The 13814-nt window shown below is 32.5% G+C and overlaps 2 protein-coding genes across 5 annotated transcripts in view; one reads left to right on the forward strand and one right to left on the reverse strand.

Moving 5' to 3' along the window:
• RAD54B (RAD54 homolog B) overlaps positions 1-13814 on the reverse strand; it is a 744820-nt gene that overhangs the window by 74996 nt on the left and 656010 nt on the right. The window lies entirely within an intron of this gene.
• Positions 1-13814, forward strand: part of TMEM67 (transmembrane protein 67) — a 42147-nt gene that overhangs the window by 24167 nt on the left and 4166 nt on the right. For all 4 annotated transcript variants that reach the window (XM_079116865.1, XM_079116868.1, XM_079116867.1 and 1 more), the window contains 8 exons: positions 242-341; positions 434-573; positions 3100-3240; positions 6850-6930; positions 7644-7760; positions 10745-10861; positions 10967-11071; positions 11670-11772. In XM_079116865.1, the coding sequence (XP_078972991.1) occupies positions 242-341; positions 434-573; positions 3100-3240; positions 6850-6930; positions 7644-7760; positions 10745-10861; positions 10967-11071; positions 11670-11772 (904 nt within the window). The remainder of the gene's footprint in view (positions 1-241; positions 342-433; positions 574-3099; positions 3241-6849; positions 6931-7643; positions 7761-10744; positions 10862-10966; positions 11072-11669; positions 11773-13814) is intronic.

A 13814-nucleotide genomic window follows, 5' to 3' on the forward strand; every position in this document is an offset into this window, starting at 1 on the left:
GAAAGAAAGAATATGAGAAAGTTGAATTAGTAGGTGCATGACAATTATGTGAATTTGGTGATTCCAGGTTATGTGAAGAGCTTCTAGTGACCCCCTAATGATATTAGAACTTCATGCGAAATTGCTTGTAAAAATTCCATACTCTTGTGATTGCAGTTTGTTTCTTAAAATAATCAATATTGATTTCATACACAAGCTTAATGCTAATACTTTCACATATTTTATTGTATGTCATTTTCAGGCTCTGCAATTTTTGCATAAGATCATATCCCAGATTACCATAGACATATTCTTTATTGATTGGGAGCGACCTAAAGGAAAAGTTCTTAAAGCTGTTGAAGGTAATTTAAATAAACATGTGTACCAAATTTTTTTCTACTCTTGCAGAGCAAAGAAGGTGAACTGCCTTTACTCATTTTGTCTTTCTGACCAGGTGAGGGTGGTGTACGGAGTGCCACTGTTCCTGTAAGCATATGGAGAACATATTTTGTAGCAAATGAATGGAATGAGATTCAGACTGTGAGAAAAATCAATCCACTCTTTCAAGTACTTACGGTCCTCTTCTTTTTGGAGGTATAACTGTTTGATATAATTGTATGCAACTTACTGGTACCTCACAAATGTTAATATACTTCCAACTAAGTTTTCAAAATAGTGGAGGAGATTTTTACAGGTTGAAATATTATTATACAGACATTAAAAAGCAGTGGTTTTTAAACAGATTTGGTGATCTCTGCTTTTACTTTTTCTTCTTATCATAAAATAGACCAAGAGAAAAAAAGTCATGGTGAAATACTTAGAACAAAGTTTATCATCATACTCATCTTTAAGTGTATAATTAAGTGGTGTTAAGTATATTCACATTGTTATACAAAACCATCACCTCCATCCATCTCCAGAAGTTTTCATCTTAAAAAGCTGAAACTCTACCCATTAAACAACTAAGTATCCATTACCTTGTCCCAGTGTCCCAGACCCATTCTTCTTTCCATCTCCATGAATTTGATAACTCTAGTATAATGAGTAGCTTTTAAGCCATTGGTTTAATGTCAGAATCCCCTATGGAATATCTGTGTTCCTTACCCTTAGAGATTATATTTCATTGATAGCTCTGAGGTAAGTACATGTATCTATATTTTGAAGAATTCCTCTCCACCATAACTGCACTGTTACTCCTGCATTAGGATCATTATTATAAGGTTGATATTTTTCAACAAATTATTGATGAACACCTATTTTTGACTGTGTTCTGTACTAAAAGCTAGGGTTACAACTGAACAAGATACAACACTCCTAGTGGTACATTTGTGGGTTTTTTCATGGATCTGGTTGGGATTATCAAACAATGCATTTAATGCTGGGATATGAGACTAAAACATGGAAAAAGAACCACTTTTGTGTATGACAGGTTTTATCTGTGTTAATGTTGGATACAAATTAATTCTTACTCTATTTTTTCATCTTTTGTTTTTTGGTGGGATTAAATCTAGGGGCACTTTACCACTGTGCTATATCCCTAAGTCCTTTTTTTTTTTTTTTTTTTTTTTTTTGAGACAGGGTCTCACTAAGTTGCTGAGGTCTTGCTTAAGTTGCTGAAACTGGCCTCAAATTTGGGACCCTCCTGCCTCAGCCTCCAGAGTTGCTAGGATTACAGGCATATACCACTGTACCCAACCCTTCCTTTTCATTTTTAAAACTAGTAGAAGAATACATGTGTCCTTAGAGCTTTTAAATAATATTTATAATACTTTAAAAACTGAGTTTGAGTAGTGCCTTTTTTAATTGGCAAGGAAAAATGATATACATTTATAATGTACAATATGTATTAAATATGAAATATAAATCTAGCTAATTAGCATATCTGTTACCTCACATAATTAGCTATTTTGTTTGGTAGTGTAGTGTTTTTTAAGAATGTTGGATAGGGAGGTTTGGTGGAAGGGACAGTGGTGCGCACACCTTTAATTCTAGAGACTAGGGAAGGGAAGCTGAGGCAGGTGGATCACAAGTTCAGAGCCAGCCTCAGCAACTTAGCAAGTTCCTAAGCAACTTGGCAAGACCCTGTCTCAAAAAAAATTAAAAGGCCTGAGGTGTAGCTTAGTGGTAAAGCACCTCTGGGTTCAATCCCTATATCAGAAAAATGGAACTTGGCTGGGCACAGTGGTGCATGCCTGTAATGCTGGCAGTTCGGGAGGCTGAGGCAGGTGAATTGCAAGTTCAAAGCCAGCCTCAGCAATTTAGCAAGGCTCTGAGCAACTTAGTGAAACCCTGTCTCCAAATAAATTATGAAAAAGGGCTGGGGATTTGGCTTAGTGATTAAGTGCCCCTGGGTTCAATCCCCAGTACAAAATATAAATAAAACCAAAAAACAAAGAACGTTGGATTAGCTTTAAAAGGGTTTTCATGATAAAGAAGCTTTATGTCAATTAAGCTTGTAAAACACTGAATTCAATAAAGTGATTTAGAAATTTTACAGTAAAATTTCTTAAAGTATTCTATAAGAATGGGAAGCATGGAGGTAAATTTAATTTACAGATCAATGTAATTTAGCTTCCTTTCATCAAAGAAGGTATGTTTAGAAGACATTTTGGAATATACTGTTTTAAAGTAGAAAAAGTAGCTAATATAATGCCTAACAAGTGTTAAATACGCTTGAACTGTTACTTGTTAGTTTAACGCAATGGTAGTTTACTTAAGAAAGGTTTTTGTTTGTTTGTTTTAATTTTGTTAGTATGTAGGTCAAAGTTATATTTGGCCCTTATGTGTATCAAGAAGAAAACCAAATGAAGTAACAAAATATTTTGGAGTAATTACTTTATAATTAACATACTGGATAACAGGGATGGAATGTGGCTCAGTAGTAGAGTGCTTGCCTAGCATGCCTGAGGCACTGAGTTCAATCCCCAGCATGACCAAAAAAAAAAAAAAAAACATTAATACTGAATAAAAATTACTTTTAATCTATACTTTCTGCTATTTGCAAACTTGTTTATTTTAGTTCTTTAAGTTGGGAAGTAGAAAAGAGTATTCCATTTTCAGTCTAGAAGAGTTTTCTTTATTCATGTCTGTTTAAATTATTATTTTTCCATTTTATTTCAGGTTATGGGATTCAAGAACTTAGCATTAATGGACCCATCTTCTAGTCTTTCTAGAAACCCATCTAGCTACATAGCTCCTTATAGCCGCATCTTGAGATATGCAGTGACTACTGCTCTTTGGCTAGTCATTGGAATTGTACAGGTAACAGGAGATTACACTTTTAGATAACATTGTTTCTCTGTAACTCTGCTTGCATAATGGTTATCCTCAAATATTGACCATATACTGATTTCAACAGCAAAAGAAAGGTGACAAGAACAATAACAATAGCTAATTCTGATATTGTATCATAATACAAGCATTGTGTTAATCATTTTATTGCTTTACATATATTAACTACTTAATCTTAACATTAGCCCTCAGAGATAGGTTCTGTTAGATCCTTATTTTGCAGGTGAGGAAACTTTAGGCTACAAGAAGGTTAAATAACTCGGTCATTTAAAAATCATGCAACTCATAGTTGGCAGAACTAAAGTTTAAACCCAAGCATATTGATTTCAGAGTTCACATTCTTGTCACTAGTGGTCTCTGAAGGGTCCTTTCAGGGTCTGTGGCTTTCTAGTCTTAGGATGGACCTGTGTCTAGTTTGTGTGTAACATATATGCTACTCTAAGTATTCTCTTTTCCTTTGAAACATAGTTTATTGTTTGCATTTTTTATATTTCATATATTCAGATTCCAAGTATGTCTAGGAAATTTTCTTTGAAATGTTTTTTGAAATAACCCAAACTAAAAATAATCCTCTCGGCCTCAGAGTCCCATGGCTCCAGTAGAGGTTTTTTCCTACGCTTGCTTTCCTTATCCTCTTAAAGCAAAAAAGGAGAAGAAGAAAAGAGAGCAACAACTAAAACATTTAATTCTAATGATCTGTACTTCTGTCTCTTGATTCCAGCTACTCCCATGAATAGAAGAGAATCTTTCTGTTTAATTAAAATTTCCCTTTAACAAACAGCAAATGAAGATGGGACCTCTAGAAAAAAAAGGTTTAACTTCCTATCTCCTGGTTAATAAGTATCTACCTAAAATAGCCTCTTTTTAAGGATATTTTGGGATTAAAGTTCCTTTAAGAGAGCTTGTTCCTACAGAATTGAATCCAGGTGGCATTCTCTAACCTGAGAATTGACTTTTTAAATTTACGTTTGTTATAAATTGATGAGATTTCTTCAGATGTGAAGCTACAGGGATTAAGCTAATGAGGAAATATTAACCAAAAAGGAAAACAAATTAGAATTTTAAATAAGATTGGCTCAAGAGTATGGGGTTTGATATTTATCATCAATATAATAGTAAAGAAATATTTTGTACATGTACCAGTGTTTTTGTGAATATATCATAGTTCATCTGATGCAGAAAATTTAAAGGAACATTATCTGAAACTTTCCATATTAGGTCAAATGTAGCAAAAACAACAAAACAGAATAGGAGTGACTGAAATGAAAGAACTTTGTTTTTCCCATGAGAAGGAAGAGCAAATGTCGGCAGTGCAGGACTAGAATGGTGGCTTACTGCTGCCATCAGGATATAGAAGGCTGTTCAGCTCTGTCACCTGGGGCTTCCATCTCTAAGGTCATATGATGGTCCATAATGACTGAGAGTTGCAGGAGGGACCTCGGGGAGATGAATTGACCCTCCCATGTTTAAGAGCCTTTCAGAAGTGCTATCCAGCCTCCTTGGCTAGAACCTTGGCTACACCAGTCTGCACTGGAGTCTTTCAGCTGGGCATGCCTGTGGGTCCTGCTCAAGAGATGGGTCTGTTACTAGGGAGAAAGGATAAAGAATTGTTGGGACAGCAACGTGCCACTACCTAACCTCATTCTTTGCTTCTCACTTCACTGTCAGACTGATGACAAGGCATCTCTCCCTTTGGCAGTATTCTAAGATTTCAGTGTTTATTCCTTAAATATCCTTGTTCCTTAACTTGTTATAGCCTCCTAAATTTGTCTAAATACTTCTGGATTGTAATAATGAGTCTGTTTTATTGTTCATTCCTTATATTTCTCTAAACGTATCCTCTTCAACTTTTAAGTGGTATCCTTATTTTTGAACTTCTAGTGTTGGAGTTTTTCATGTTCTTCAGATGAGTTAAAAAGTATGTATATGGAGTGTTTAAGAAAGTGTTCTTAATAATCAGTGATGTAGATTTATGTATTTATTCATTTGTATATTTGAATACACTTTACATACTAGGCACTGTGCTGATTCATGGATATGCTGTAACAAGAACTAGTTATAGGTTGTGATACTTGTTATGAAGAGATTCAGCAGGAGATGGTCAACAGAGATGAGGGGAATGGGGTTCAGGAATGGGACATTAGTGACAGCTTTAAATAGGATAGTTAGGAAATCTTACTCTGAAACCTATCTAAAAAGGTCTACAGTGTGAAATTTTTTAATTTATAAAATTTCCCTTTCTAGTGTTGTTAAATCTAAGAAAACACTCAAAACCATTCCAGTTGCATAATTAACACATCTGTTGTCAGAGTAGAATACTAAGATGTATGCATTTTATGTGATGTTTTGTTAGAGAAGATCAGTTTTTTGGTTTTTTTTTTTTTTTCATTTTTATTGTAAAAAAAATGGGATACATCTTGTTTCTCTGTACATGAAATAGAGGCATACCATTTGTGTAACCATACAATTACATAGGGTAATGGTGTTTGATTCATTCTGTTATTTTTTTTCTCCACCCACCCCTCCCACCCCTCTTATCCCTCTATAGAGTCCTTCTATCCTCCATTCTTGCCCCTTTCCCACCCCCTATATGTGTCATCATCGCTTATCAGTGAGATCATTTGTCCTTTGATTTTTTGAGAGTGGCTTATCTCACTTAGCATGATATTCTCCAATTTCATCTATTTGCCTGCAAATGCCATAATTTTATTATTCTTTATGGCTGAGTAATATTCTATTGTATATATATATATATATATATATACCACAGTTTCTTTATCCATTCATCAATTGAGGGGCATCTAGGTTGGTTCCACAATCTGGCTATTGTGAATTGAGCAGCTATGAACATTGTTGTGGCTGTATCTCTGTAGTATGCTGATTTTAAATCCTTTGGGTATAGGCCAGGGAGTGGGATAACTGAGTCAAATGGTGGTTCCATTCCAAGCTTTCTGAGGAATCTCCACACTGCTTTCCAGAGTGGCTGCACTAATTTGCAACCCCACCAGCAATGTATGAGTGTACCTTTTTCCTCACATCCTCTCCATCACCTATTGTTGCTTGTATTCTTGATAATCACCATTCTAATTGGGGTGAGATGGAATCTTAGGGTAGTTTTGATTTGCATTTCTTTTATTACCAAAGATGTTGAACATTTTTCATATGTTTGTTGATTGCTTATAGATCGAGAAGATTAGTTTGAAAAGCACAAATTTTCCAATGATTTTTGGAATCCAGGAGATGAACAAAATTATAAAACAAGACGTAAATCTGGCCATTAATACATGGATCTATCCTAAATTTTTTAAAGCTTTTTTTCCTTTCTTTCCACAATTTGTCTTGTTTAGACACAGAAAAATTTTTAAAAATTTAAAATCTCCCTCAATGACACTTAACACAAAATCCTTGTTCCTTTGACATACAGTCAGAAATACCAAGCAGGATTTTATCCCACAGGAAGCATTAGAGACCACTATGTTCTTGGTTGGAACTTCTTTTTTTCATAAACTACTGCAGTGACTATAAAAGAAGATTGAAATCCTAAAGGCTAATAAGCATGAATTTGGCTTAATGTTTCAGATTGTGTTCTTTGCTGCTTTTTATGAGAGATTTGTAGAGGATAAAATTCGACAGTTCGTTGATTTATGCTCTATGAGTAATGTAAGTACTTTTTTACTTTATCTTGGAACTTTTAAGTTATGAATAAGCTGGGCATGGTGGTACACACCTGTAATCCCAGGGACTCAGGAGGCTGAGGCAGGCAGATTGCAAGTTCAAGCCCAGCCTCAGCAACTTATTGAGGCCGTAAGCAACTCAGTAAGACCCTGTCTCTAATAAAAGGCTAGGGATGTGGCTCAGTGGTTAAGCACCAGTAGGTTCAATCCCTGGTACCAAAGGGGCTAGGATAATGAATACATTAATATTCAATGAATACATTAATTAATACATTAAGAGAGGCTTTTAAAGTGATTTGGTATGATTGGATTTTTAGTCTAATTTTCACTGGCTATTAATTCCAGAGATAGTTATAATGAGCTATAAATTAATACTCACTGCCTTAGTTTTTTCTTCTTCATTTGCAGTTCTTAATTATGAATTTCTTAGGCTGCCAGATACTTTATTTATCCTGTTGCCTCTGAAAATTTTTATGTTTCAAAATTTCTTCCTTTCTTAGAAAATATCTTCAAGTCTCCTTTCTATCTAGTTTTTAAAAGTAACCTCATTATCCTTTATTACCTTGTTATCCTTTTCATACATTTCCCAGGAATTCAGTTCTTCTTATTTTGGGAGAAAGAAAGTAATTTTAAGAAAAATTAATTTTTAGTGTTTTGCTGGTGAGTTGCTAATTGCTTATTTTTCTTCTCTTTTTATAGATTTCAGTGTTTCTGTTATCCCACAAATGTTTTGGATATTACATTCATGGTAGATCAGTTCATGGGCATGCAGACACTAATATGGAAGAAATGAATGTGAATCTTAAAAGAGAAGCGGTATAAATATATTTTACATTTTTTTGTTTTTAAGTTGAAATATGGATTTTCTTAATCTAAGATTTATAATAATAGTTTTAAAAAATCTTCATTTTCAGTTTTGAAAGTTGCTAAGATACCATAAACTTACTATCGTGAACATTGGTCAAGGGAAAGAACCTAATTTTATCCAGCAGTTCATACATGAATTCTGTTTCAGGGTAACTGAATAATACACAATAAAAGTTCTTCCTTAAATTATACAGTAACCATTTTCCAATGACTATTGAATTAATGAGTATAGGCTGCAGTCGTCAGTGGGTGTCGAACAATTAAGTGACTATTGATGGGAACTTTGTAATGAGGGATCAGATTGGCATATTCTGGACACACTGACTCAATTTTTTAATAATTAAAATGAAGAATGCTGACATTAAATATTTCCTAATATGCTACAGGAGGATGTATATAACATTACCTTTGAAGTAGTCTTACCTAAGAAAATTGAACCTGAATTTAATCAAGCCTCTAGACCCAACCACTGTTTTACAGGAAATACAAAGAATACTAGGACAATTTAAATAGCACCATAGGCAGTAATTAGCCAGATCCAGAGTATAGGATGCCTTATAGGACAAATCACTCAGTGTCTCCAAACAAACCAAATGAAATGAAATGAAAATGGGGTAACTATGGTGGTAAATCTGTTACATAATGAGAGGTTTAAGAAACAAAATGATCGAATACAATGTATGTGCTTTATTTGAATTCTGATTCAGGCAAACCAACTATAACAAAAATCTTTGGAAAAAATCTGAGAGATTTAATGAACTCTATGTTCAAACATATTAAAAAATGATTAATTTCATAGTTATGATATTGGCATGATAGTTTATTTCTTATTAGTTAGAGATATGGAGCTATTTACAGATGAAATGACAGTCTGGAGTCTTGTTAAAATAATCTAAGAAGAAAATTGGGAAGATAAATTAAACAAAATTAGTAAAATGTTGATAATTGTTAAACTGGGTAACAAGTGGTTTACTATTTTTTCTATTACATACATTTGAGAACTTCCATAATAAAATGTTTAAAAGGGAAAACCTTGTGAATTTAGTGATTAAGGAGCCATACCTGTGACTTGTAAGAATTTGATTCTTGATAATGACATCTCAGAGAATGTATTTAATACATTGAACAGGATCACTTGTTTAACTATTAGAAATTAACCAGAATTAAAAGGTTAAATGTAAAAATTAATAAGCACCTAGAAAAGAATATTTCAGATTGGGGAATGACATTAAAAGCAAGAGACCTAGAGATGTGGCTCAGTGATAGTGCTTGCCTAGCATATATAGTTTAATCCCCAGTACTACAAAAAAATAAATAAATAAATAATAATAATAATAGCATAAAAAACAAAAAGCAGAAAAAGGAAATATTAATTGATTTTACTTTATTAATACAGTATGTTTACATATCAAATGATCATAAATAAATGATAGTAAATTATCATAAAATGCTCATACCAAATATAACAGATACTGAAAAGAATATTGGAAGTTATACAAGTCAGTAAGAAAACACTAAATTAAAACCTCATTGGAAAAATGACCGAAAGATTTTAAAAAATAAAAAGTGAAACAGAAGAAACTAATAAACCTTTAAAAAATCTTTAACTCACAACCAAAGAACTAAATATAGAAACAATGATTTTTCCTCTTAAAAATCAGTAAACTTTTTTAAAAAGAAAGCTAATACTAATAGCACCCACAGACAAAATAAAATGGGCACCCACAAAAAAATTAGTGTCAGAATAATTTTTTATAAACTTTCTAGAAAGTATTTAAACAATATAAATATCAGGAACTTTTTATTTATGAGTTCATAATCTTTGATTTTATGGATTTAACTCAAGGAAAAGTTAGCAATATAAATACCTAATTAGATTTTGGATATTTGTTCATAGGTTATTTGTAAGGAAAATATGTAAAAATTGGAGAATATTAAATAAATTGGTTGCCTTTACAGTGACTCTTTAGATATTAAAATCATATTTGATAGATGATGCTAAGTGAAAAAGAAATCAGTATGATCCCAATTTTATGTCTGCATATGTATATACCTTAGAAAAAGGCCTGGAAATGAAATGCCTTAAAATATCTCTAGCTCTTGGTATTGAGATTATAGGTAATTTTTATTTCTTTTTTATACCTTTCCAATTTTATACATTCACAATGAATTTGGTTTTTTTAATCAAGAAAAAAACCTGTTTTTTAAAATAGAAAATTGTATCACGTCTTCTTCTTTTAAGTTTATAGAAAAGTGTTATATTGTATTTGCAGATTATATTTAGACTAAGAAGGAGAATATAATCACTGGAGTAGGTGAACAGGCTTTGTTGGAACAGAGAACTTGAGTAGAACTAAGAAACACCAGTGGGAATTGGCTTGGTGGTGGAGCAAACTGTCATATTTGTGGTTAACAGTAGTTAAAGTCTCATCAAGGAGACCTGAAATGATATCTGGTTCATAATATTTACTATTCAGTCATGTGTCACTGCCTTTTTATTGAAATAAATTAAGGAAGAATTTTAAATGTTTAGGGAAAAAAAAGTCATTTATAATTACATAACCAGTTAATTTTTAAAACTAGACTTTTGGTCATATATTAAAGAACAATAAGATTAATCATAAAGCTAAGCATATCAATATGCAGTGAACTTGTTTTTCTGTGTTGGTTTTTAGTAGAGCAGAGTAAAGATGACATAAAGAACTATAGTGGAATATAAACTAGAATAAACTAGAAGTCAGTAAACTGGGAAAGAGTGAGAACCTTGAATAATGTTGGAATCTCTTTGCTTCAAATACAGTTTCAGTAAATTTCATGAGACTTCTAAATATTGGAATGTGTGATACCAACTAAAAGTAAAATATGTATTTTCTTTTTGAGATAGGCAGAGCTTTATAATTTCCATCTTAATTTCAGTTCTTTTAACTTTTCAGGAAAATTTGTGTAGCCAGAGAGGTTTGTTGCCCAACACAGAAGGTCAGACTTTTCAGATTGCAATTTCTAGCCAGATGAGACAACACTATGACAGAATCCATGAGACCTTGACGAGGGTTTGTATAAAGTACTGTTCAGATATATTTGCCAATATTTAATGTATTTCAGTACCAAGAACATTAAGACATGCTGTATTTATTCATTTCTCTTTTTGATATTAGAAAAATGGCCCCGCTAGACTGTTGAGTTCATCAGCAAGTACTTTTGAGCAGAGTATAAAAGCATATCATGCGATGAATAAATTTCTTGGCTCTTTCATTGATCATGTATGTATATCAACATTTATATTTAAACTAGGATCAAAATGCAAATTTTATAAAGCTAAGATCAAATGTCAGTTATAATTTGAGTCAACCAAGTGAGTGAATTTCCTCTTTTGTCTGTCAAATTTAATATGTAGGAATGATATTTTTATAAAGATATTTGTAGCCACTCACTTATGTTTTAGCAATAATGTTAGGTTATATAAAAGAAAAATGTGATTTTATGTTTATTAACAAGCGAAGATTCCTTTAAAATATGCCTGTACTAGAATTTTGTTAGCAGGTTCCCAAAATATTACTTACTATATTACTGATTATTGAGATCCTTAAATATTATGCTATGATTATATTCCAAAAAGTCTGTAAATTGATTTTCAGTATATCTAGCCATAAATACTACTAGTAGTATATTTAAAATTTAAATACAGCATTTAAAATTTAAAACATCTGTAAAGAGAATTTCATTCTAAATCTAGTGTAGTAAATTCATTTTGAAGAACAGATTTTCTTTGTATACTATTCATTTTCCCTATTTTTTATTTTGCATTAATTGGAAATCATTTATTTCACTACTATTTTTTATATGACTATCTTTTGTTAGGTTCATAAGGAAATGGATTACTTCATAAAAGACAAGTTGCTTCTTGAAAGAGTTCTTGGAATGGAATTCATGGAGCCAATGGAAAAAAGCATCTTTTACAATGGTATACTTCAAATGCCTTTGCTGAATTTGATTACTATTATCAAAGTTTAGGGGGAAAAGACTTGTGGTTATTTTTCCTTGGAGTTTTATAATTTTATATGAAAACAGGGAAACATAATGAACTGAATCTCATGAAACTATAATAATTTTCTCTTATGTAGCAGGAAACAGATGGTTAAAAGGGCCTACAAGAAAGCAAAAAAGATGAATTTCAGAATTAACAGTACACACTAAAGATATGGAAAAACAAATATAAAAAATTTAGATTTTATTAGAATATTCATTCAGTAGCAGACTTCAGAAACATTTAAAGAGTAACACTTCTGAATAATGTTCAAAATCTGATTTTTTTATTTTGTCCAAGTAATTCAAAATCCCTAATGTTTGTAATGGGAGTAGTGATTTAAAATGGTTTTTAATTGTTAGAAAGATAGCATATAACTTACTTATAATGTGACTAATAACCTGTTATTATGAGTTGATGAGAATAAAAATAGTATAACCAGCATCCTGGCCTAGATATCTATGTGTATTGCATGCCACATGTTTTCCAGTCCTGGGATATACAGACCATTGATCTGTCTGTCTCTCAGGTATCTTGTTAGTAAGCTGTAGAAGATGGGCATGTGAATAAGTAGAATGTTCTGGGATAAAAGTCTGTAGGCACAGGTTGCATCAGGGACAGAAAGGCAATAAAAAAATTTAACCAGATAGGGTGAATTCAGAAAAGGCAACATGGAAAAGTTTGAAATGGGTGTTGAAGTGTAAATAACTTTGTCAAACCAGAGTTAAGGTGGAGGAGCGGGGAGGTAGGGAGACAAAGACATTCATGCAGAAGTGAAAAGGAGATTTATTTTAAGTCTACAAAATGCATTCTGTACTTTAGACTTTAAGTAGTCTAGTATGAAGTGGGACACAGTGTAGAAGAGTGTTTGAAAGATAAAGAGGACAAAGGTCATATCCCAAAGGACTGTATGACACCATAAGGAGTTTCCCTTTATCTTAATGGACCAGTCACTTCCAAAAAAAAAAAAAACGTATATTTCCAAAATTTTTGTCCTTTTTAATGACTATTCATATATTTGTAATTTCATCAATCTTAATTTATGTTTTTTAAAAATCATATAGTAAAAATTAACAAAATATATCTATTATAGTAAATAGGCTCAGAATTTTATTCTGATAGGGATATATGATCAAAACAATTTGGAAACCTCTGCTAATGAACATGGATATCATTGAAGCATCCTAATCAGATCTGATTTGTAAATTGGATGAATTACTTTGGTATATGGTACAGGTTGAGATAGAGATGAGCTTAGTCATTAAGAATTTAACTTTCAGAGTCTTCTGGTCTTGGATTCAAAATCCGAGGCTACCATTCACTAGCTTTGTGAACTTGAGAAACTTGCTTAACCTTTCTGAATTTTAATGACCTCTCTATAAAATCAAGTCTGACCCTTCTCAAGGTTTTATGGGATTACCATGTAGAGACAACCTAGAACAATATCTGTTATGGGTAGACAGCTAGGAAAGGGATGTTGTTACCATTTCTAATAATACAGTCATCATTTTTGTTCATTGTTTTGTCTTTTTCTTCTCCCTTCTTCTGTTTCCTTTTGTTCTCTTTTGTCCTCCTCCTCCTCTCTTTTTCTGTGTGTCTTCATCTTCAGCAGATGAATGAGGAGATGAGCTAAGGCAGTAGAAATGGGAACAAAGAAGAAGAAAACATTGTCAGAGATGTTAAGGGGAAAAAACTAGGAGCAAAAGTGTAGACAAGTTATTCATACTTCCAGCTTACATAACTAAGTAGATGGTAGTGGTGCCTTTGCCTAAGGCAGAAGTTACTGATGGAGGACCAGGTTTTGAGTGAAAGAAGTTGAATTTAGTTTTGATTGTATTGTATGTTGAAGTACCTTTGGGACATCAAGGAACAGATGTTCAGTAAGACATTAAATATAATATAAGGGACCAGATCTTAGGAGAAAGTTAAGGGCACATAATAAACTGGGGAACTACCATTGTATGATGTCATTGCTGGAG

Source organism: Sciurus vulgaris, assembly GCF_902686455.1.
Source record: "Sciurus vulgaris genome assembly, chromosome: 1".
NCBI lineage: Eukaryota > Metazoa > Chordata > Mammalia > Rodentia > Sciuridae > Sciurus > Sciurus vulgaris.